General features: G+C 37.8%; 2 protein-coding genes and 1 long non-coding RNA gene across 3 annotated transcripts; all 3 read left to right on the forward strand.

The window, feature by feature from the left end:
• Positions 1–5,200: 5,200 nt before the first annotated feature.
• Positions 5,201–18,003, forward strand: LOC120107214 (kinesin-like protein KIN-6). The gene is given in 13 exon segments (XM_039120392.1): positions 5,201–5,440; positions 5,548–5,691; positions 6,242–6,444; positions 10,295–10,418; positions 10,512–10,606; positions 12,547–12,562; positions 12,564–12,683; positions 14,297–14,344; positions 14,346–14,363; positions 14,504–14,566; positions 14,838–14,888; positions 15,975–15,989; positions 17,676–18,003. Coding segments are annotated over 13 exon segments (1,209 nt in total). The 3' UTR covers positions 17,748–18,003.
• A 1,255-nt stretch (positions 18,004–19,258) lies between these two features.
• On the forward strand, positions 19,259–23,009 carry LOC120107216. Its single transcript, XR_005509117.1, has 3 exons — positions 19,259–19,344; positions 22,761–22,818; positions 22,976–23,009. It is a non-coding gene; the product is annotated as an uncharacterized LOC120107216 (long non-coding RNA).
• A 1,135-nt stretch (positions 23,010–24,144) lies between these two features.
• LOC120107215 lies at positions 24,145–25,669 on the forward strand (the record flags this gene model as incomplete). Its single annotated transcript, XM_039120393.1, has 4 exons — positions 24,145–24,354; positions 25,107–25,218; positions 25,325–25,434; positions 25,604–25,669. Coding segments are annotated over exons 1-4 (498 nt in total), but the record flags the coding sequence as incomplete, so codon positions are not given.
• Between the last annotated feature and the right edge of the window lie 358 nt (positions 25,670–26,027).

Below are 26,027 nucleotides of genomic sequence, written 5' to 3' on the forward strand. Positions count from 1 at the left end.
TGCTCCTTGCCCGGCATGCCGCCCGAGTCATTCTGGAGCCGCGGGGGTTCTGGAGTCGGATCATCACTAGCCGCTATGGACGGGTGGGCCCAGAGGGCTGGGCCCGAGGAGGGCGGAGTTGCTCCTTTCTATGGCGCGAGATAGCGCGGTATTTGCCGCTAGTGTCTAGTCACACCCGATGGTTGATCGGCGACGGGTGTAGTATCGATGTTGCCAGGGACCCATGGGTCGACGATCTTCCTTTGCGGCTTTGGCCGACTACGGTTAGTGTTGAGGCTGGGGAGGGTCTTCGAGTTTGTGATCTCATGACTCCCGGGGTGGCTGGCTGGGATGAGACTCGGTTGGCCAGGTTCTTCGGGCAGTATTTGGCGGAGCGGGTTCGCTCACTCCCTCTACCACAGAGTGGCGGACCCGATGTTCGTGTGTGGAGCTCCTCGACCAGGTCCCGGGTTAGGATGGGCGACCTTTTCCGTCTCCTTAGGCGAGGTAGTGAGCCTGGTCCGGTGCATCAGGGATCGGGGTCCCCAGTGCTTCGTCAGGCGGCTATTCGAGCGAGCTGTCTTGCCTACCAGATTTGGCTGGCCAGGAACGCTCGCCTGTTTGGTGAACGACGCATGTCACTGCGATTCGTGGTCGAGAGTGCTTGCGCTCGGGCGGCTGAGCTGTGTTTTACTAGTCCTGTTGGAGGGACCTTGACAGCTCGGGACATCTGGGGTTCCCACCCTGCCTCGGCAGTATCCCGTACGGTGTTTTTCACCTGGGAACCCCCACCCCCGAGTTTTCTTAAGGTTAACTTTGATGGGTCTGTTATGGATGGTGGTTTGAGGGGAGGCGCGGGTTTTGTTATTCGGGATCCGTCTGCTAGGGTCGTGTCTGCTGGTGGCAGGCAGTTATTTGATACTTCGGTTCCATGTGCGGAGCTGAGTGCAGCCTAGGCAGGCGTTCGCTATGCCCGATGCGTCCTACGGGCTAGGTCTATCATCCTGGAGGGCGACTCAGCCACCGTTATTAGTTGGATCCAGGGGGATCCGAGGGGTGGCGGGTGTGACCATCCCCTGCTCCGGGACATCTGGGCCATGGCGAGGGATGGATGGGCTTTTCAGGCCACGCATATTTTCCGTGAAGGTAACGGTGCTGCGGATTGGGTAGCTGCGTTTGTAGCTTGTCACTCCGGAGACACCTTATGGCTTGGTGATGGGGAGTTGCCCTTGGCACTCCGAGGTATTTTATTTTTCGACTTTATTGGGTCTATCCGCTCTCGCCGGGTATGATCGACCCGCACTAGCAAAAAAAAAAAAAAAAAAAAAAAAAAAAGAAAGAAGAAGAAGTTGTGCACATAGAAGACTGGAGAAATCTCAGCGTTACTCAAACATATATTATGAGCAAAAAATATTCATACGTGTCATACACCCTTTATTTATCTCTATCATGATTAATTCTGGTCATACATCATGTAGAAGAATCATACATCATGTTGCCATCCTTATCTAGTCCCACTATTTTTGGTTGGAAAAGTATGGCAAATTTGGCACGACATAAGCCTTAATGATCTTATCCTAACCTCTGTGGATCATCATTAGACGGGGACATTAGAAGTCTGGGAAATAGTTTCTACCTACTTTCTATAGAAATGACCATGTGTAAGTATGCACGTAGGAGAGGAGACGAATCCAAGATGACTGCTGTGGGAATTTCGTCGTCTCCTTCCTCTTTCAGGGGAAAGGTTTGTATCATTGCATGGTTTCCTAAAGAAGTGCTGCTTCTTGTGGCGGAGGAATGGTCTCTCTATTTTAGACCGTAGAATAATTTTTCATTTTGTCTATCCACCTAAATTCTCTAGAGGAGGTGTCACGCCCCCGCCTCTGCGGGGCACGTGAGGCATCTAGTGCCCACGTGGAGGCCACATGAGGGGGGACCGCGGGGCTCCTCTGCCAGATATTATCCGGTTTCGGGGCTTCACGCAAGCGTCCTTCACCCCTCCCCGGTTTTATTTTCCTCCCAAAACGCGTCTGCAGGATTAGGAGACATCCGCCTCATATGCCCAGGCTCTGGAACGAGTCTTTCCGATGTGGGACTATTGGGCCTCACACCCTTCCCACCATCGGACAAGAGCCGTCCTCGGCTCTGATACCAAATGTCACGCCCCCGCCTCTGCGAGGCACGTGAGGCACCTAGTGCCCACATGGGGGCCACATGAAGGGGGAAGACGGGGCTCCCCTGCCAGATATTGTCCGGTTCTGGGGCTTCACGCAAGCGTCCTTCACCCCTCCCCGGTTTTGTTTTCCACCCAAAACGCGTCTGCAGGATTAGGAGACACCCGCCTTATATGCCCAGGCTCTGGAACGAGTCTTTCCGATGTGGGACTATTAGGCCTCACAGGAGGTGCTTGTTGTTTGGGTGTCCCTGGTAGAAGCTACTAATTGTTCCATGGTTTCGAATTTGGAGGACTTGGAAATAATTGAGGACCATGTTCACGCAAATCTATGGACTGGTGTCCTCTCGGAAATCCTGTTCTGTGGTTAGTCCTCCCTATAGTTGATGGTTGTAAGGTTTTCAGACTTTGAGACTTCGTGCAGCAGGGAACTGATGTATCTTTATCTCATGGATAGGTGTGTAATTATTTAGCATACGGCTTCTGAAAGCGTCGGTGCAAAAATTACCAACGCTTATAAGCATTGGTACAAGCTCTAAAAAGTACCGAAAAAGACTATTTTTTTTAGTGATAGCAATAGCAGATGTGCAGGCACGCCACCGATATTAAAACAGCCAAAAATAGAATAATTAATGAAGGAATAATATGAGAGTAGCCTAAATCCAATTATCTTGACTTTTGAGAACTTTTACTATTATCACACCATTGATAGAGAAAAAGAGTTTGGGATAAGTTGTAGCATGGGCTATATAGTACTAGAGATCTAAGTTAATACTACTTCTAAGATAAAGTCCTACTGACAAATAGTGAGGTAAAGATAAAATAAAATACATTGATATATTGGATGTCAAAAGATTTTTTTTTTTCTCTAAAATTACTATCCAATATTTATAAGTGGCTTCTCATAAAAAATAAAATGGGTGCCACAACTCATTTTGGACATGCGTCCTTACTATTATTTGTCATATAGCCCAATATTGTCATACATGATTGGTAGTGCTATCTCTTCTTCCACATCATAGGCAGTGGAAAGATAGATGTAATTATCCTACTCCTTTTATGTCATAAATAAGATGAAGATGGTTATAAGTACCATCCTTAGATTCTACTCTACTAAAATCTCATAATAAGTTGATAACTCTCATCTTCTTAGGACCACACCATACATTTGACTTGTACTTTCCTTGTTGTATCATTCTTTAGATTACAATTGGTCTGGTAGTGGTATAAACAATGATATTGGTAAGATCTTTCTTTATATTTTCTATGTTGTTTATGTTGAATTATCAGCAGCTAGCTCAACCTATGTTTGGCTCAAGTTTCAAATTCAAGAACCTAGCTTAAACATAATTCATCAAACCATCTAAAATCAAAGTCTATACCTAAAAAGCTATAACGATATGATGAAGCCACCTTATTGTTAAAATAGAGAGGGGCTCATTGATTTTAGTCATTGGATTGCTTTTCAATATACTTATAACAATCCAGAATTTATGCTAAAAAAGGCTAACTAAAATATATTACTTAAATTTTTTGGCTTTATATAAGTACAAGATTTATCTAATATACAATCGATATGGAACTGAACATACGACTCCATGAATCCTTACATACTCTCTCTATTTAATCCTTAGCATTATCTCTAGGTCAAGAGTCCAAATCTATTCAAATCATGGTCAATTCAAATAGACTCATGTTGCATTGACCCTTAATCTATATAGATCATTGACCAATTTTGCTCCAATACTATTTGCAACAAAATAGGATTTTATCAAATGTGGAACTAAACATACAACTGCACAAGTTCTCACAATACTTATTTTTAGCCAAACTTGACCGGGCCGAGTTTGCTCGAATTTGAAGTTTACTTCAAGCCTGAAAAACAGAATTGAGATTTATTTACTTATAATTGTGAAAATGCTTCATGCTGTCAGTTTCTTGTGCACAAAAAAAATTATCATGTACACAATTAATGATTCGGCAAATCCATAATGAACCAGAATTGAGATTTGATTACTAATAATCAGTTTGACCGCAAACAAATCTAGCTATACGGTAGGCAAAGCTGATAGCCACTTCTACCATTGGCATCAATTTTTTTTTAAAGGATATTTGTTGGATGTCCACCATGCAAAAGAAAAGCTAGAAAGTGTTAAAAGGGAGGCAGCAACATCAATACTTCATCATGAGTTCGCTGTGAAACACATTGTTAGACTTGCATACACAATAGGTTCGGCATACGGTTGTGTTCATAATTAAAAAAAAAGAATTTTTTATATGAATGCTCTTCTAAATATCAAATTTTATATGAATATCCTTCTAAAATTGATATTTGCATATATACCCTTATAAAATACTTATTTTGCTACTCTCTTTTTTTTTTTTAATTCTTGTTTTTTATATAAACCCATATTATCTAACGCCGTTAAAAAATTAATGATTTCAAATTAAAATGACTAAAATACTCTTAATGGGTAAATATGCAAAAAAATATTTATAAGACGATCGCGATGGAAGATAAAAAGGTAATTTCAAAATTTTATTTTATTTTTAATTAAAATTAATATGGTTTTTATTAATGGTGTTAGAAGAATCATTGTACTAGGAGCATTTGTGCAAAAATAGTATTTTATGATGGTATAGAAATAAATATAAATTTTAAGTAGGTATTCATAAATTTAAATTTTTTAGAAGGATATTTATGAAAAAAATTTAAAAGAAAGAGAAAGTTTGCGATCGAATTTAAATTGTAGGTTGGGTTCGTGATCCGGACTGGACTAGCGAAATGCACCAGTCGGTCTCGCGTGGGTCCAACTCCAACCCCGCTCAACTGGCACCCCCAATTCATGCACCCACCTCGACCCATCTCACTGAGGCGGTGGATCCCAGCTGGTCAAGCAGAAAGAAAATAATCTTACCCCACTTCCGCCGACTCCCGCCCATATACATCTTGAATTTACAAACCGAGGAGCCCAAAAGAACCCTCAGAACCCAAGAAAATACCCATCGCAGAGAGAGAGAGAGAGAGAGAGAGAGAGAGAGAGAGCCATGGAATTTCCCCCCGCCTCGTCTCATCGTGCCCCCACCACCGTCCGGCGAAACCCTCCCCGACGGGCAAAGCAAACACCTCTCGCTGCCGCTCCGGATCCCTCCTCCTTATCATCCGCCGTCGACGGCATCACCCCCTTCCCTCTCGACGAAATCCTCCAGCCCGATCCGCCCCAAATCCCTCCTCCCGTCCCCAAATCCCCCGAACCCCAATCTGCCGATTCCTCCGAGAACCTCAAGGTATTCCTCCGGATTCGACCCCTCGAGATCCGGCCCAGGCCCAGCCGGAACCCCTGCGGCGGCAAAGCCAAGCCTCGAGGGAAATGCGCCTCGCCTAAGGCGGAAAGAACAAGAACAAGAGCTCTTGTTTGGCAGTGAATGATTCGCACTCGGTCACGCTATCGGCCCAGCCCTCGCTGCTAGACTTGAAGCGCACCAAAAGCGAGGTGTATGATGGCTTTTCCTTTGTCTTTCCGCAGGATTCTCTTCAGGTAAGCTTCTTGTCTCTACCATCTTATGATCCGATCTTGAACCATATATGTAGAATTTGCTGTTGTGAATTCTTCACAAGAATATATATTTTTTTAATCAAAACGACTGTCAAAATTGGCTATAAGTAAGTCTGCGAACCAGTGAACCACCATTGCCTCTGGGCTGCTATCAATTCTTGAAATCAATTAAAAGCAACAGCACTGCATTCAACCACTCAATGTCCGTACTTCTCCTTACCTGGTTACAATCTTCATCTCTTTTGCATCCAGAATGTGTAGAAAAGAACAATGTGGACTAATATGATCAACATTTGACTTGGTTTGGTTAAGCATGCTATGGATAAAAATCACGGTAAAGTGATGATGTTTAGAAATTGTCTTTAGATGCAGCCTTGACAGCCCCTTAAATGTTTGTCTAGGATATAGTCTTGGTTTGAACATTTGAGTTGTTTCTCCATCATTATTGCAAAGTTTATTTCTAACTCATTGTTTCTGTTACTTCTATATATATGTTTGGCATGTGTTATTTTGACGGGACTTGTATTTGCAGCAAGAAGTTTATGACAAGGTGATGAATCCTTTAGTGTTGGATTTTATGGGAGGAAAAAATGCTCTTTTGGTTGCAATGGGCCCCACTGGTTCTGGAAAGACTCACACGATGTTTGGGTGTCCAAGAGATCCGGGTATGTTGCCTCTCGCATTACGACAGATTTTTAGTCATGCAACTGGAAGTGGGGATCCTTATTCATCAAGGTACTTTTTTGTCACACATAATTGCAAACATTTGCTCCTTACGGTTGCTTTATTTCTCAATTTTCTTCTAAATTCACTTTTTTGATAAACTTTTATTGTCAGGTTACTTATATGTGCCGACCATACTGAACCTAGATCAGAAGTTGGCTTTACCTTATATTCTTTTGGCTCTTACTATGCTTAGGGAAGCCACTGATAGAAAAGTCGATGGCTAGTCAATCACCCCTAAAAATAGAGAACGAAATGTTGATTAACAATCCAACCATCTTTGTTGTCTTTTCTATATACATTAAACTACTTTATCTAATGAATGGATTTGGTACATGGTAGTCCTCGCTCACTCTTCTAAACCTCTCGCACTCTAATCCCTCATTATAAGTCCTAATTGGATGACTTGAAGGTTTCTCTTGTCGCATGCCAATATGTGATGATGTGAATAAGTGAAAGGATGCATGATTGCCTATAGGCCTTGTTCTCATGGAAATACAAATGCATTTGTAATGACTTGGCCCATGGTCCTCTTATGAGTGCTTTATTTGCAATCCTAAACAATATTTAAGATAATACAACAAGGGGCAATAATATCTCATTTATCCTACAGATATCATAGTGTATCCAATATTAATTGGCGAGTATTTAATAGAGTAGCAGACGCCATGATACATGTGGTTTCTCATTAGCATGTGGGCTAAATCCAATGCTCTCAACTATTACTTGCTGCTGTAGTTACTTAGTATGAGAATTTGTTTCCAGGTTGATATTTGGGTTAGCACCCTTTACATCTTGGAATATTCTCTATATTATCTTGATGAAGTGAGTGAACCATTGAAAGACAGGTGTGGCTGGTACATATGTTCTGAACCTTCCCCTTGTAATTTCCTTGAAATGAAGGATTCTTCCTTCCCCTCTCACCTTCGGTGCCTTTTCCTTGGCCCCTCACTTGTCATTTCAGTCAAACACCTTCTTCTCTAGATGTAATTCGTTGATTCCTGTGTATCGTGAACAGATGGAGAGTTAGGACATTAGTGGATGTTAGTCTTGATGAGGTTTACCTTTCTCTATTATTTTATTCATAGGACAGGGATTTTAGCCTAATCTGACTGTTTTTATCTGATGTTGAGATAAATGTCCTCAAAGTGGTACTTGTATCTAATTAGGCTATAGCTGATTCTGGCAAAGACAGAAGGTAATACATCTGCAAGTTATATGATCTTGGGGTTAAAGCTTTTATGTGTTGTAATGATTGGCAAACATTGAAGGAAGTCAACCAGTAGACCACCTTGCCAATCTTGCCATTACCATCCCTAGTCCTATGGACTGGTCCGTTATTATTCCCCCTTGCTTGGTGCTCCCATCTAATGCTGATGCTTTTGGGTATTTGTCTGCAAGGGTGCAGTTGGGAACTTCTGAGTAACTAAAAAAATGATTCCTGTGAAGATCAGATTTTATATAAGGAGAAGGATTGGAATAAGATTGTTCTTCTAAAAGCTGATGTTAGCTTTCCGTAAGGTAGATCTTGTGAATTGAAAGTCTGTAAAAGGTGGAAAGGGTACATCAGTGTTATGAAGATCTTATTTCATTTTATAATCAGACAGAAAATCATAGCCTGAAAAATTAAGCAATTGGAATTTAAAAAAGTATTGTGTCTTAAGTATGTTTTACGAAAACTAAAATGGAGGTTTATGGCTGTTTATTATTTTGATAAATGCTAAAAGGCAATGTGCATGGACTTGGAATTAGGCTGTTCTCTTTGTACAGGTAAGTAGTTCCTCTAGAGTATGTATCTGTTTAAAATGGATGCTGCCTCTGATAATTATTTATGCTGAAATTTGACTGATGGAAGCACAGGAGCTTGGAACATCGCTAACATTTAATGGTTCACAAGAAGGAGAAGATGAATTATTGTTCCTGAATCAACTCAGAGGGTTCAAAAACCATTGCAATCTGATTTGGGACTTCAAAAATGAACCACATTTTTTTTGTGTGCACCTGATGAATTTACAACTCAACTGTATCGAGTGTAATTACACCAGGCAGAATCAGAGTAGAATCTATCCTTGAGCTCAACAAGGCAATCATCCAGAGATGTCCACAAACAGTCACCACTGTGGTGAGCAACATGCAAAGCGACCCAATCAGCCGGCCCATTGACCTAATTATACACATATTTGAAATGAATCGATTATTGGAGGTTGATTCTGCTGTGATCCTCACTAATTTGACATTCCTTTATACGTTTAGTGTGCTAGTGGGCTGGATCTTGGCAGAGCATATGCCAATCTTGAAAAGGCTCAACTAGATGACTTGGTCCAAAACATAATAGATTGGTTCTGGTAGTATGGCCTAGTGACATCTCTAACTAGGTTGCAATCATTTCCTTTCAATCTCATGTGTTAAAGTCTATAGATGGGGAGATCTTTTGCCTTGGTATATCTCGTTCTTTATTACTGAACACTTATTTCTGAGCTGGTTGAGAAAGCTACATTGACTTGTGTGCTAGTGTTGGGTGTGGGTGTGTCGAAGTATCGGATCCTTTTGAAATCCAAGAAATTTTTTTTCTTATATACCTGTATTCGAGTGTCATACTGATATTTGTGTCTAAGTGCCAAGTGCAGGTATTTTAGGCTAAACTAAAGGAAATGGGTGACATAGATTTTATTTTGACATTTAATTGGATCTTATGGTGGTATGTAGCTCTACCTTTTCAACTAGAGAAGATTTGGTTGGATGGTTGGAATTTGATGACTAGATAACTTCACAATTGTAGATACAATGAGAGTTGTATACCAAGCTTAAAGTTAAGTATTGAATCTCCATGGCTCCACTACTTTAATCAGCTTCGGGAGGGAAATTTTTGTTTGCTATGTTAAGGCTTCATATTTTTTGTTGTCCCCTTCTCTAAGAGCTTAAGCTTTAGGGTCTAGTGGTTAATTGACATGGTATCAGAGCCAAAGGTCACAAGTTAAAATCTCCATTCATGCCAATTTTTCTCATCTTGGTGAGTCATTCTCGACTCATTTATGCCTTAATGTACGTGGTCCAGGCCGCATATGGGGGTGTTTGAGGCCTGGTATACATTGTTGCCCCCTTCCTTGACAGCTTAAGCTTTTAGGGGTCTAGTGGTTGGTTAACATATTATCTATTGAAGGACATATCAGTGTTGAGGGATATGTCAGTATGGAAAATTTGAAGTGCATAGCCTAAGAGATAACTTAGCACTCTCTCTTTCTCTCTCTCTCTCTCTCAAAGAGAAGAATTGGACAGAAGCCAATCCAAATTAGCTGTCCATTTAAATGCCGGATTTTGAAGGTTTCTTGATTGAAATAAAATAATGCAGACATATAAGAGAAGGAGAGAGTTGCTATAGAATTCTTCTTGTAGGATTCAAGCTTCAATCCTGCTGCTGCAAAATTAATAATGAAACTTGTAAATTAAAAATTCAAACTGTCAAACATAATGTGAAGTGCATGGTCTTATGTTATTGCATGTGCATACATATTTTTGAGAAGATGTTTATATATATCGAACATTGTAGATTTTGATCAATGGTGTGGATCTTCAATATTAAAGGTCATTCATCGTTTTTGCATTGGTTGGGTTAAGGCTTCAATCCTATGGGATCACCAATAGTTTAGTCTCTCTCACATATATGTATACGTGCATACGCATACATATGTATATGGTTGTAATAAAAATACTCAAATGGAAAATCATAAATGTATCTCTAAAAAATGGGAGAGATGGTTGGCCAATTTGTTTTAGAATATTTTGCTTGGCGCTTAGTGTACATGTATCTTTCTTTTTTATCTCATTCCTGAACTACTAAAATTGATGGTTGGTGCTTTTACAGTTCATATTACTTATCAATGTTTGAAATATATTCTGAACGAGGGAAAGGAGAGAGAATCCTTGATTTATCTCCAAATGGAATTGATTTGTCTCTCCAACAATCAACCATTAAGGGTCATCAAGAGGTAGCTGCTGGTTATCATTGTATCTAATTCTTTTGGAAGTTTATCTCATCAATGCCAATAAGATAAAGTTATATTTCTGTTCTGTCTTTTCAGGTTATGATTTCTAATCTTGCAGAAGCAGAGAGTCTAGTGACATGTGGAATGTTGAAACGAGCTACTGCTGCAACAAATTCAAACTATCAATCAAGGCATGTGGCTATTAAATTATTCAAACTAAAAAATATACCTTTAAAATATAGAAAAATCAGCATCTTTTCCTTTTCCATTTTATTTTTTCCATCTTCATGACTCGAGATGTTGACACATTTCTTGGGGTCAGATTGTGGACACTGCATTTCTTTCTTTTGAACAAGGAATCACATTGTGATGTTGCACCATCCATTTTATTATGCTTGCTTGAATAAGAAATGTCCTACCTTACCTATTATCTCTCACTCTTTTGTTTCATTTTTGGCATTTTCTTTCAAATCGGTTCTTGTAAGTTGTTTTATAATAGAAAGAGCTATCTGAGAAAATGTTACATTCAGTAACATGTAATAGAATGTGTTTGCTTTTAAACAAGCAAAAAATTTAAAAAGCTGCTTTTGGAGAAAGCTAGAAACATTAGATTCTAACTTATGATTATTTGAAACTGCTAGTTTATATATTGGAAATGTTGATGTTTTGACTTCTTTAGGAGCACACTCAATGGGAGTACGAGCATGGTATGCTGAACCGGCCCGTACTGGCCGGTTCGGCATGTATCGTACCGGTACTGCCGGTTTAGCACGTATCGTACCGGTACTGAGGCCAACTGGTACGGTTCAACCATGAAAAACGAGTTCCGCTACATACCAGTGCAATCGGACCGGTACGCGCGGGGTAGCTTGCTCGCACGCGCGAGGAAGAAGAAGAGGAAAGAAGAGGAAGAAAGATGAAGAAAGAAGAGGAAGAAGAAGAGAAAGAGGAGAAGAAGAAGAAGAGAAGAAGACTTACCGGTACCGAGCCTCGTCAGGGTGCATCCTCGTCGGGGGTGCTCGGCCTTCCTTGCTCGTGGGAGAAGGGGGGAAAGCGAGAAGAGATGAGGAGAGAGGAAAAGAAAGGAGAAGGAGAAGAATTGGAAAGAAGAAGGAAGAAGAGAAGGAAAAGAAAAGGAAAAGAAGAAAAGAAAACGACGGGGCCGTGCATTGCCCCACACGGGGAAACGCATCCCGCGCGGGGAAATGCGTCCCGTGCGCGTGGCCTTGCTCGTGGAAATGCGGGAAAAAAAGGTGGGGGTAGCGCGCCCGCGCGCGTTGGAAACCGTGCGAGCGCGCTCCTGCGCGGCGGACAGGGTCAGTACAGGTTCAGTACGGCCCGAACCAGTACCAACTCGGTCCGGATTGCCACCGGTATGCCGACCGGTACCGATTCGGTGTACCTTGAGTACAAGTGAATCAGTAGAAACTAAAGTTCCATCCGATTATCATGAACTCAATTCAAAACTGCTAGGCTTCGTTTAATGGCTAATTTTGGATTCCTAGATTTAGACCCAATTCAAAAACCTCAACGAAGTTGGACTTAAGTCTACCGCTTTTAAATGAGATGGACAGCTGGACTTTGCTTTGAACTATTAGTCAGGCCCATTAAATAAATCTTGACCCAAACTAAGCTATGCTCACCTTGATTTGAATTCAGTATGCTCGTTGACCTCGGGATTTGAATTCTACATATTTGATTCAGGTTAGGGGACCAAAGAGCATATTAACTCCTTTCTCTCTCTCTATATGTATGTAAGTATGTGTGTATATATATATTGCTTTATCTGCACATACTTTTGTCTCATTGACTAACTCGAGCTTTTCCATCATGAGTTTACTGAGCCAAACATGTGAAGAAGTGCTTCTCTTTAAAGCACTCTTATGAAAATGCGTCTTGGAAGGCTTTTTCTGAAAAGTAGAGGCAAAAACAAGCATGCCTTTTGTCTTGCTTGCTTATGCAGATCTCAAATGTAATGCTAACTTCTCTAAGCTATTCATTATTGTTTTTTAGTTTTCTTGTTCTTGCTGTTGATCTCGGTTTTTCTTATTCATTTACGAACTGATAACTGCAAGAGTTTGTTGGCGACCTTTTAAACGTCTCTGATTTTTATTGCCGTTTCTTCTTGCAGCCGATCTCAATGCATCAATAAACATTCGTGCTGCTCGTAAAAGTGTGGATGATGAACAGCATTTTCCCCCAAATAATGCTGTTCTTACCATAGCAGACCTTGCTGGAGCAGAAAGAGAAAGAAAAACAGGGAATCAGGTTACCTTTTTCTCCTCGTTAGGTAGTATCTAAATTCATTGGTTACCATTTGGGTTAATTATATTTGTTCATGAACCAACTACTCATGATGCTATACACAAGACGGATGCATATATTAAGTCCACATGCAACGGAGAGGAACATTTGAAAGATCTGGATATTATGGTGTCTCTCTATTCTTCCATGTTTGCAAGTTGTTTCTCTTGTATAGATGCATGAACTATGAACCAAAATGGACTGGACGCATGTGAAGTAGATTGGGAGCAATAATCCTATAGCACGATTATAAGAGGAGCATTACATGAAACCTATGTGTTACACTTGATACCAAGGATACAAATATTTTAGGATCATAACATATGTTGTATGATTGAAATACGTGATCCAATTGAGATTGTTTCACAGCTGTGCACTCATGAATGCATAAGGCATGGCATCCAATCCTTGTACCCCTGCCTAAGTTATTGCTTGGACCCTCTTTGCCAACCTAATGGAATATTCCACTGTTTCTTCTACACCCTGGAAGCTTGAAAGAGTAAGAGAGAGGAAATTGAGAGGTAGGTGATGAGAGAGAGATTGCATGTGCGAGAGAGGGATCTCATGCATGTTATGGTGGTCAGCCCTCCTTGCATTTATAGGAGGGGGCATCCAAAAGAGGCCATTCCCACCTCCTCTTCTTTCTTTCGATGGAAGTGAGGCAGAGAGAGCAGTAAATATGGGGACTTTAGTTGGGCCAGTCCCCTTTTTCTTTCCCTCAAGAGAAAGAAGAGGGGGGCTCACCAATAGTGGCCTTTTATAGGAGGGGAAAATCCAATAGAGGGCACCCTGGCCCCCTCCTATTTCTCCCATCGAACAAAAGAGGGTGATAAATGTGGGGACTATAGTGGTGCCAACTCCCTTTCTGTTTCTCTTAGCCTAAGAGAAGGAATATGGGGGCTCACCACTAGTGGGGCTGATTGGCCTGGCGCCTCTTCCTTTCCTAGCGTGCGCTCTTTCATTAAATACCTATAAGTGCTAGTTCTTAAACATGCCTTATGAGCCAGGCTCATATTGAATTATTGATGCGGGCTGAGGTTGCATACTTGCATTCCACCTTTCATTTGATCTTGGGCCAGAATGTGACTCCACACCACATAATGAGGAGAGTTACATCAACGTGCCAAAGAGTACGTATACTCTTGAAGACTGATGGCCTGCATAGCAGTGAAGAGAAACATTCACCTATAATCTGGTTAGCATGTGAAGAATTTGTTTGTCATATCACTTTTGATAGGCCTGACATGGAGTACTCTCCAACAATTTTTTGGATCACGACAATTGGAGGTTGAATGAGGAATATGCTTTTCAACTAATGTAGAGACAATATGCTTTGTCAAGATAAATCTTGTTGTCTAGTTTGTTGCTAAATACCAATGGTTGCCGGACATTGTTTATGTGCCTACCACCATAATTTTTTTAAGCCGATATTTAGGACATTAATATACTAACAGGCATGTATAAACATGCTGGGTTTTTACTGTAGACATGACTATGTGATCATAGTGACGATTGTGTAGCTTGCAAAATTTGATTATCCATATGTGTCATCATTTTCACTTTTTTCCCATTTGCAGGGTGCTCGATTGTTAGAGAGCAACTTCATCAACAACACATCGATGGTTTTTTGGTCTGTGTTTAAGAGTAAGTAGCTACTAAATACTAAGTGGTATGGTTCTTTACAGTTCTGAATAATACACAACTAGTACTTTGCACATTTCCTCAGTATTCGATAGAGAGTTGTATATTCTTTTTTTTTCTTGCTCATGATTTTCTTTTTCCAGTCCTTGCTGGAACACCAAAAAAATCCAAAGAAGCCATTGCACAAGCATTTCAAGAACTCGCTGGTATATTTCCATTTCTTGATTTCTGATATTTATAGGGTCCTAATCTGCTTATTCTATAATAACAAGTAAAGCACTGGTAGTTATTTATGCTTTACCATTAAGTTTTTTTTTTAAAATTATTGTGTTACATTAAACAATCCGCCATTTTATATAATGTGACGCTTAAGTACTTCCTGGAGTTCTGATTGTGACAGTATGAAGATTACTTGCATACTTCTCTTTTGGAATATTCTTCATCTACTAAGTTGTAATGCTCATTTGTATTTGGTAGTTGACTAGGTATTTGAAATATTATTTGGAAGGCAAGAAGCACATGACTCTGGTATGATAACATTACCTTCTTCTTTTTTTTTCAAAAAATTCCCATTTCAGAACTAGTTGCAACAAATGTAAACTTTATATGTATCCTTGTTAGCTTATTTCAGTATATTTTCTTAATTTCCTTTGTTTCTAGAGACATTATTTGCTTCACTTTTAAGTTAAATACATTTTTTTGAGACAACATCTGGAAAATTGACCATATGCTTTGGTTGAATACCCTTTCTTTTTGCATTAATGTTTCATGCTAGCATGTTCCACATTTGTATCAAGCCTTGAAGAAGTGATATTTTGAATGAAAAACTATTTAAATTATCTTTTAGGAGTTCTTCCAGTGTTCTTGCCCATCCCTACCATTTAATGGAGCCGAATCAAGGAAATCTTATTAAGCCGATTGCTATTAGATGTCAATTATGGTTTCTTACTGTCCATGACATTTGACCTTGTTTGACCAAGCTCTTTGTGGTGATATAGGAAAAATAATTTGGGAGCGACTAGAATGTTTTGCAACTTCAGTTTAGAAACTCTCTTGCATTAGGTTGTTCAATGTGTTCGCTACATTTATGAAACACTGTGCATAAGCATTTTGCATAACAGCTTGGTAGTCATGCTGTGGCTAAAACATTGGTTCACCTTTTATGGATCATTTTGATGTATAAATTTATGTACCTACATAGATTTGCTGGTCGTGCTAGCCATTGTCTTGCAGTCAACCTCAGGAATGATAAATTGGTAGTGTCCTGACATATCGAGGTATTCTTTCAAGTGCCTTTAGATGTGGTCTCCTTAGAGAATAAGCTAACAATCCAATATTGTAGGACCATTATGGTTTGGTAATATATTTACCAATAAACAATTGGAAGTTGATGCTTTAGTGGATCTCTCCATTTTCGAATGCCTTGTGGCAATTGGAATGTATAAAGGATTCAAATGATTTTTTTTTTCCATTCTTTTCTTGCTTCCTAAAGACCAAATATATGCTTCAATTGAGGATGAAGATAAGCATTTCAAGCAAGCAACACCAAGCCATGGCAATACTTTAAGGATCCTAAGGCTTGTTGGCAAAGACTTTATTAATGTATCTTTATAGATCTTGAATCTCTTTATGATTATCTCCATATAACCACCATATATCCACAACAAAAGTTATGGTGCATCATCGAGCAGTTGCTACAGGAGACTAGACATTAAGGTTTCTCATGTGCAATGATTACCCTTGAAGTGAATGATTTGAGGTTTTAAAAAACTGAGAAGGGCTTCTAGGGTTTTGATAATCCAAAATCAGGGTCTGAAGGGCTAATGCATGCTAGTTCATGATACAGTGCATGGATTTCAGAGATTGAGGGGGATAAGGAAGGAAAGAAGGATCTAGTCGTTCCTGAGGTCAGAGTTAAACTTTAGGCTGAGGGATAATCAAGTGATCAAAGGAACGAAGAATTAGTTTTCATAACAGTTTAAGATCTAATCCCGGCATAGATCATGTACTCAAAAGAAATTCAACAGTTCAAAGGTATTTTGATTGCAAGAAAAGAAGCGCATATCTTTTTTTTTTCTTGTTTTTTTAAAGCCCACCAAGTGAAATGTAATAGTAACTAGAATAAAAGTGAGATTTTAAGCAAGATAGAGAAGAAAGAACAGAAGAGAGGATATGGGAGAAAGGATAAGAGAGGAGAGAGACAGTCATGCCAGGTCTTTTCCCTTTCTCTTCAAAGTAAACTCCAAAGAAACAACGCTAACAGCCAGCAATAACCCTTGGTCCAATTAGGACTCCACAAGTACAATAGGAGACTGCTATATGCTGGTCATTGTTACCGTAGGCGTACAATTCTCACTACAGTGATTTCAATGGTAGAACTCCTAATACTGTCCTATCTAAAGCCCATCACCTATAAAAAGAAATAAATGCATTATGTTATCCCCTAAACAATTTTAAACCAGATAGATAGAAAATAAGCTTGGACTGGTTGGACTTTTGTTGACAACTTCATGGACCCAAGGATGTTCCCGCATCAGCAGTCCTTTCACATGCTGTGTGATTGGTATGGCATCTTTTATAGCTATATCTGGTTACAGACATCTTACTCTGCCTGAAGCGATTGGGACCATCAATGGCTTTCTCAATTTGCAGCCACCATAATTATCATCATGATACAAGAAAGTTTTATAATGGTCCCTGTAGACTTATTCTTGTCCATGCAAGAAATATTCTTAATCATAGCTGTTGAGAAGCACATTTTCTCTCAATATAGAGTATCCTGGGCAAGGCATTTTGGAGACAAGTTTTGATTTGGTTTTCTTGCGGACTTGGTTATAAATGTATTTTGTTTCTCACTGGAGAGTTGAACATACATAGACACCTTGTTTGATTGAACAACTTTGTAATTGTTTAAAGAAAATCCCTTAGTTCATTTTGAGAGTGAATAATAAACTTATATTTTACCATTTATGAATTTCAAGCTGTCAAATTTTGTCATTGATATCTTACCATTTACCATCTTTAATATTTTCTGCATGTCGTTATATGAACTTACAAATAATTTTTTTTGAAGTGCTTAATATTTGTTTAACCATATAAATGATTTTAGGTGCTTAGGATGGTGGGATTTACTGGCTGTTTAATGTTTTTGAGGATCATTTTGTTAGCCATTCCCTTTCATGTACTTCACCTTTTGGGGTTATAAGTACATTATGGTATCAATAACTTGTCTGGTTAAATAGTCATGAAAAATTAGGTTCTGAGTATTTTTGAGTATCCATGTTGTTTCATTTTGCAGATTTTTAACTGTAAAACCGGGGGAGGGAAGATTATGCAGATACGTCCTTCTTACTAAGACAGGCATCTCCTTACATGAAAATCAAGTAGTACTTCAATTTCTCTGTCTTCTTTTCAAAGGGAATATTTAAATGTGTCACCTGTTAGGTTTCAACATTTTTAGTTTCTATATATTTCGGAAATCACTGCTTCGAGATCCACATTTTTGAATGTCAAATATGATATTGTTGTCTGTGTAAATCATGTCTATTTTCATGCTACCTTGGGGAAACCCTCTTGAGTTTCTTTCGACATGTTTTCTAGTCTGGACAAAGAGGAAAGTAGTCAATGTGCTAATCCATGTGCTAATGTTTTAGAAAAAGGTGCATGTAACTGCCTAGATGCCTGCTTCAATGTTTTTCTGCATCATGTTTGAAACTTAACTACATACTATTTAGTATGTTATGTTTTGTTTCTGGATATAACTCTTTTTTTTGCATTTGACCTTATTTTTATTATTTAAGCTGCTTTAATCTTGAGGTACCTGCCTGGTGCTTCGCTATGCAGTCCCTGGCTGCCCATCTCTTGCTTACAGTCCATTTAAAACATAGTGAGATGGAAGCTGGTAACGTAAAGAGCAAGCCCAAAAATAACACTATTAATCTAAAATAAATTGTAACTTGCTACATGCAGAATTTCAAATTGAAATCTTAGTGGGAAATTCATAAAATCCTTCTAATTATTAATCTAAATAAATTGTAACCTTGCTACATGCAGAATTTCAAATTGAAATCTTAGTAGGGAAATTCATAAAATCCTTCTAAAGAGAATATGTTATGTTCCACTTAATTGCTAATTCCCTAGTTGATGGAATAGTATCACTTTAGTTGCTAATTCCCTTGTGGAATGTGCAGTGTAGAAAAAGATGTTTCATATTGAGAAAAATTGTACTTATACATGTTCTGTTATCCAATAAACTATATGGAAATCATTTTATAGTTTAACATCTTTTGTCGCACATGTATATGGTGTTCTGAACCATTTTTTTCTGTTTCGTGCACTTTTCAGTTTCTATTTAATGTCTCCTGTATGTTGTTTGATATCTTTCTATTAGCTTCATGTTTTCGCTTATGTCTGTTTTCCTTGATAAACCCGATAACAGGGATGCTGATGAGGTTACCAGTTTTATAGATCATTGTCCTAATGACATTCTATCTCTTGTTTTGGGATAGAAGAGTAGCGGTCATCTCATTGTATGATTGTGCATGTTGTTCCCTTGAGTTTAAAAATTATGTTAGATGCTCCTTTCTTATGGTGTCTATAAACGAATGGTGTCAAAATGCTACATCTCTTTGCACTTCTATATTGGTAATCCTTTCTTGCACTCTTATTTCTTTTGATGTAAAAGGGCAGACCAATAAAATTAATTTAAGTTTATTTGTAATTAAATGTTAATTAGTTTGATTTTGTATAGTGGTTTGTTAGTGATTGATTTTGCGATATTAGCTATAAAACTATATTATATGCATTTATTCTTTTACCTTAGTTACTCCTTTAGTTATGTTGTTTATTTTTGTCATCTGCAATTTCAGGTTTAATAATCTTGAAGAACTTACAAACCTTGCATAGTCAGAAAAGAACTACAACATCATTGATTAGAATGGATCACTATAAGCGAATGAAGTTCGACAACTCAGAAACTTCATTGGTATTTTTCTATCCAATGCTTCACGTACCCATTTTGTCTTTTGCTAGTGTTCTTTGTAATCAAAGAAATGCTGTTTGTGTTTTTTAGTAGAGAATTCATACACCACTGAACTTGTCTGCCATATTGTCTGCATACTAATATTGACAAGTTTTGATGCTGTTATATTAGGAGAGTTCAAAATTGTAGCTTGTCATTAACACTCTGATGCTTGATATGTCTTTTAAGTGACTTCTGTGTTTACCTTTGTTATGCATTAAGAATAAGGTAAATCCTAACTCATTTACTTCGATACCTGTAGCCTAGTTTTAACTGCTCTTGTTATGAATGAATTTTGACACATTTTTGTGAACGAATTTTTATTTCATTAGCTATTTTACGAATATTAATACTTGAAGTCCTATTTCCTTGTTATTGTCCAAGTCACTTAATTCATGCTTCTTACTTTCTTCAAACGTTGAAGATTACACAAAATAAATATTGTCAGTTGTTTCTAATGATATAAAAACATCAAGCATTCAGCTTTGTGGTTGTATTATTCCTTTCAGATGAGTCCTTATCGTTATATAACATTCCTAAACGTATGTTGTGTGCACTGAAGGTATGAATTGAAAAAGTTGGCATGTTGACAATGTGAATATTTTTTTGTTAGTCAAATTGTTGTCTTTTGTCTTTTTCCTTGGATTTCTTATGGGAAATCTTGACTTCACATTTCAGTTTGTTGACTTTTTTTCCTTAGTTTGATATAGGAATAATCTTAAACTGCGCACAGGATCAGATGTTTTCATTTTATATTATCATGACTTCATTCGATTGTCATCCATAAATTCCAACTAGGAAGCAGTTGAAGTAAATGCTTGATCTGTTTTGTACATTGGTTCTTTTTTTGGATGCAGTCTGAGGAAGTATATCAATGAATCAATTCCACTCCATCAGATGAAATTTATTTGAGCAACTAGGTGGGGAATACTCAGGATGAGGGTCATAAACTAGTAGTTTTAGTAATGGAACATCACATTTAGTGAGAATTCCTAAAGCTGTTGTTTGTATGTGCTGCTCATCAAACTCTAGTGTTGCCAGAACCAATCAAATGAAGTGTCATCTGAAAAATGGGGCTTTAACAGGACATAGTGGATTAGGTTGGAAAGTCGGGGTAAATACAGAATATCTCCCTCAGAAAGGATAAAAATTCACCTTGTGTTCTGAAAGACCTTTTGTTTTGAAAATATTGAAGGACGAAGCTATCGTACAATTGAAATTGATAGGACTAGTCGGAAGCTGGAGCAGTAGGCATAGAAGCAGTGGTAGGACAGATATTAGCTTTTTATGTGTAGCCTGTGGCTGGTGGCTCGTTGCTAGCTCTAGCTGCTAGCTCTGCTTAAGGTAGATCTTCTGTAGTCTTCTAGTTGATGCTTGTCTCATGAGTGTGGCTTATTTCCTATTTCTTTTTTTGTTAGCCTATTTTCTGTAGACTGAAGTCCTTTTAAATATTTGTCATGGTTCATAAATATCTCCGCATTGGATTTACAATGTTATGGTGGCTAACCTGATCTTTTGAGTTTTATGCTGTCATAAATAAATGAGAAATTTACCAGTCCTAAACTTTGCTCACTGGCATGGTCTTAAACATAATCATACCTTCTTGAATGAGCCCACCAACTCTGTTGCTTGTTTTACCACTGATGCAGTCCTGTTTTTTTGTCAACATTGTGGCTTCTTGCTCATTGAAGGCTGGTCATCATCTTTGGGCAAGTTATTTTCGCATTGCAGTCATTAATCCTGTTCCTAGTATCTGATCCTGTGACCATGCTGACTTGATACTTATTTGAGGCAGTTTATTTTGAAGATCGTTCTCGTAGTTGAGGCTGTTTGAGCTGTATGTTACCAGAACTTCCTCTCTGACTGATCTATGTACTCAATGCCCTCACCTTACCAATGGTATGCTAAACAGCTATTTTAAGTGGGCACTGGTTTGCTCATCTAAGAAATAGGTCATCTTTTCCTCAATCCATACCTTCCATTTTGGCATGATGGTCTTATTTATTTTGCCTGTTTGAGGCAATCATCAGCCCTATGATTCCTCATTCCCAGGACATATTATAGAAGATCATTTAACCTGTTTTTATTGATGGTCAACGCTTGTTCATTAAGGAACTTAACAATGATTTACATGAGCTTAATTGGTAATTTCCTTCTTTGAACGAGATGTTACAGATACACATATCTTTTAGGGAAATTCCTATTTCATATCAAGGTTTTTAAATCTCAATATATCAGTTTATATCTTGGTGAGTAGCCCAAGACTAAGATGAACTAAGATCTCGGTTTATCTTGGCTGATATGATAATTGGGAAATTTTGGGGAAAACTGAAATTTTCCAAGATCTTGGCCGATATTTTCAGATTGAGATATTGGAATCTTCAACCAATATGGTAAATCCGAGATAAGAACAATATTTAACAATAATTTGAGAATTTTTAATGTAAAAAACCATATTTAAAGGAGTAAAATGATTGAAAAATATCAGCCAATATGAATAATCTATCAGCCAATATCTCAAATTTTATCAGTTATATATTTTTGAGATAATAAGACCCCATGCTTTAGACATCTCGTATTAGGGGGTGCCTATGTCGATACAAACCGAGATCTTGGCCAAGATGAAAACCTTGATTTATACTTCATAAAAAAAATTTAAATTTCAAAATACTTGAAATTGATTATGACTAAATGGTTGTTATAATAATATTTTTCATTCAGGGTTGCAATGCCAACCTTTTCATTTTAGAAAACCCTGTATTTTGTTATGACATTTATAAGCATGCATTCTAGATTTTGTTTGAGGTCTATCATTACCATAGTACCATTTGTCTATGTCTAACAAAATTAACCTAATGATGTTGCATAGGGAGCATAAGTTGAAGGTGACTGATTTTAAAGTAGAACATTAGTTTTCATAATTGGATTTTGGATTCTTGATCACTTATGAGTTGAAAAGGGCAAGTTGAGGCGGATTAGGAAATTTTTGTTAGAAATGCTTCGTTATTGTTTTTTTGGTTGCTAGATGGATAAGTCTGTGGAGGTCTTGGATTTGGCCTCACTTTCTCCTCAATTTAACATTGACTGTTTCATCCTGTTCCTGTCATTTTAAAAAACCTTAATCTTAGTGAAGAGGAATTATCTCTTCTATATGGGATCAGCTGAGATTTTATATCATTCAATAGAAAAGTTAAATGCATGAATTGACCGCATAGACAGAATGTGATCGTCATGCGAACAAATTCCAGCTACTCTGGGGGGTTCTAGCTATTTAGCTTGTGATGTATAGGAACTGATGTTAAGAAATATGCATAATAATATCATGTTGTTAATTGATTGATAACGCAATAATGTCATCTTTTTTCTTTCCCCATTCTCAGGTTGACGTAGGAAAAGTTGATACGGATGCAAATGACGAGAATCAGATGTCTAAAAAAGGTTTTGGAACATTTTCCTTGAAACTTATGGTTGCAGATCCTTTCTTGGCAATGTGTGAATCAGGGTTTCTTTTTGTTTACAATCCGTTATGGCACCGTTCGATCTCCTCCCTCTAATTTATGCTTTTTTTTCCTGGTTAATTAATAAAAAATCTTAGAGGTTAACTCCCAGAAACTTCAAGAGTCTGAAATACCTTCAAGTTTTAAATATTTCTCCAAAATCTCGTGGAGGAGTGCATGTGGAGTGCAATGTAATGAAGAAGTGCATGTTGAGTTGCAAAAAATAAAGAGAAATGAAGAAGTCATGAGGATTTTGCCAAGGCTTTATGGAATGTTCTAAGCAGTATAGCAAAAGCTTGAGGTAATATCACGACAATAGGTTTCTTTTTCATTACACTTGATAATTTCTTCATTGCAGCAATTCCTTTTTAATTGATGATTTATGTTGCCTATATATTTCTTGACACGAATAATGTCTTCCAGCCAAGTTAACCCTGTAAGAAATGCATGTATGAAGTTCTAAATCGCTTTATTTTTTTAAACATTCAGGCATGCAACATTCATGCATACATCATGCATGCATAATAATTTGGACTACACACTGAACATTAAATCTTTGGCAATAAATAAATCAATGATTGACTATGCAAAATCGAAAGTCCAAATGTTGGACATAATTTACATCTGAAAAATGCTTAGAAACAAAAAAAAAAATGTATATCTCGAAGGTCCTAAACTATACATCAAGTGTAGAAAATAAACAACATTAATTGCACCAGTGTGCTAAAATACATGATAGGGAAAATAAATTAAAAATCCACTTTATTGATTATGATCTACACATCTTAAAACATGGGTAAATTTATATCCACTAGGTTTTGATGTTTAGGTTACAGTAAAATAAGTATCAACTGTCCAGATTGGAGACCATCAAACAAATGAACTTTATTTTATGCATTTTTTATTGTGGCATCACAATTTGGATGGTTTTTTATTAATTTTATTGTTTATATTTACCAAAGCTTTTTTTGGTTTAATGTATAAGTCCGATTTATATGTATGTACCTATGAACAAAGGGTGAAATACTAAACATATTTTTTTTAAAAAAAAAAATCAAAGTCTATCAAGTTTATCTATTCTATTTTTTCAAGGGTGTTTATTATTTATAACCTATGTTTCATATTCCGAGCTACCAGTGCAATCTGCTATAGGTCATTGTATTTTTGTCTTATGCACACTTGGGTCTTCAGTTTTCTGAGATTCAATCCATGTCAGCAGGATTCAGAGAGGGAAGTTGGAAATATGAAGGGGCCCTTAGGAAAGGAGATGGCGAAGGTCATGGAACTGAATAAAGAGTTAAAGGAATTAAGGTCCTGTTGTTCATTCCATAAACATCCTTCCCCAGAAGAAATTTTCAGTTCAGAAGTGGATGCTTCATATGAATATTGTGCAGCTGGCCCATCCAAATCTTTTATCCAATCACTGATGACTTCACCAACTTCGATGCATTCTCTTGATGATGATACTACTCCTGAGGTGAGGCTCATCTAGCGAAATAATATTATTCATTAACTTGCCATTGGTTTTGTATTATCAAAGTTCCTTGCTTCATCTTGACTAAATTTGAATCTCTAGGACCTTTTGCTTCATTAAACCGACTGAAACATCCTATTTGTATCTCAATTTTTGAATCTATTTTCAGCCCTATTTAGTCTCATATAGCTCTCATAAGCTCAAAAGAGGAACAAGAAATATGAAGAAGTTTTCAATTTAATTTTTCCATAAAGTCCGGAGGTTTGTATGTTTATTTTGAGTTAATAAAACATTAAAGTAGAACAATTTTTACCAACATAGTTTACTATCCGGATTGTATATGCAGTTGTACCCACAAGTTATTGCATCTGTATCCATTTAGAGTAGTTATGGAGATGAATTTTGGCATCCGATGAATGTACATGTCCATAATCATACTTGCCAAATAAAAATGGATAGAGATATGAATATTTCTAATTTGTGATATGTTTTGAGTGCTACTAAAGGTTCAAGCCCAAGACTACTTATCTACCAAACTAATGAGAAGTATTTTCCTTTTATCCAGCAAATGGAGATATTAATGTTATTTTTTTCTTTAGGTGGCTTGTTTTTAATAGTAGATTTGTCTGACCCTCAGGTTAAGCGTTTATGTGAAATCTGATATGTTGCAGGTGAAATTTATCATGAGCTTTTTCCCCCCTTCGTTTTCGGTTGCTTTCTAACTGAAAAAATTGAATATATTTTCTGTATTATAGATAGGAGATCAGCTATGCATAGGCATGCCAGCAATGGTACTTGCCCATGAGGATTTTACAGGATTGCCAGATTTTGGTCTTGAAACGGACTCATCTAACTCAAACCAGTCAGGTTTGGACATAATTATGATCTATTGCATCTTCTTCTTGATCTTGGTAGCATTTTATTCTTTTAACATAGAAGTAATGGCCTAAGCATATTATGGTTTGCCTAACAGAAACTGCTAAGAGAGATTCATCTTCCCCAATTAGCTTCTCAGTAGTTGATGACAGAACCATTTGTTCTTCACCAAAGGAGATGCCTACGCAACAACAGGAAGATAAAAAGGTTAGCATATTTGTGATGCTACTAATTTTCATGACGTTTACTCTTGGGATCTAAGGAAGTTTTTATTTTCCAACACAAGTAGTGAAGTTTCAGCAATCCATTTACATGGTCATGCAATCTGCTTCTTGTGCAATTGCTTGCCTTTTGAATATAGTTTTATTTTGTTCAGATGCGAACTTCAGATACTGCAGAATTAAGCATCTCTCCAGGAGACATTAAAAAATTGAGCTATGAGGTATCTAGTTTTTTTAAAACTAGTGCAGTCTTAGTTAATAAGCACACTGTTGCCCAGTAGATACAACCCAAGAGGGGGGTGAATTGGGTCTTTTAAAACTTTTAAGCTACTTCTAGCACTTTTTGATTAATTATGCTAAGTTGTATATATGCGCAGTGAAAGTTAAACTTAGCGACAGTTTGATGTATAGAATGTGACTTGATTGAGTATGCTTGCAACTAAAGAATTCGCGGATAATAGTTAAGCAAGCAATTTATCTAAGTGAGTAAGTGTGTGAGTTAGATAATGACAAAAAGCATTACAAACACAGCAAACATATAGTGGTTCGGTGCACCCCAGCACCTACATCCACTCCCCA

Source organism: Phoenix dactylifera, unplaced genomic scaffold, assembly GCF_009389715.1.
Source record: "Phoenix dactylifera cultivar Barhee BC4 unplaced genomic scaffold, palm_55x_up_171113_PBpolish2nd_filt_p 000797F, whole genome shotgun sequence".
NCBI classification, from domain to species: Eukaryota; Viridiplantae; Streptophyta; class Magnoliopsida; order Arecales; family Arecaceae; genus Phoenix; species Phoenix dactylifera.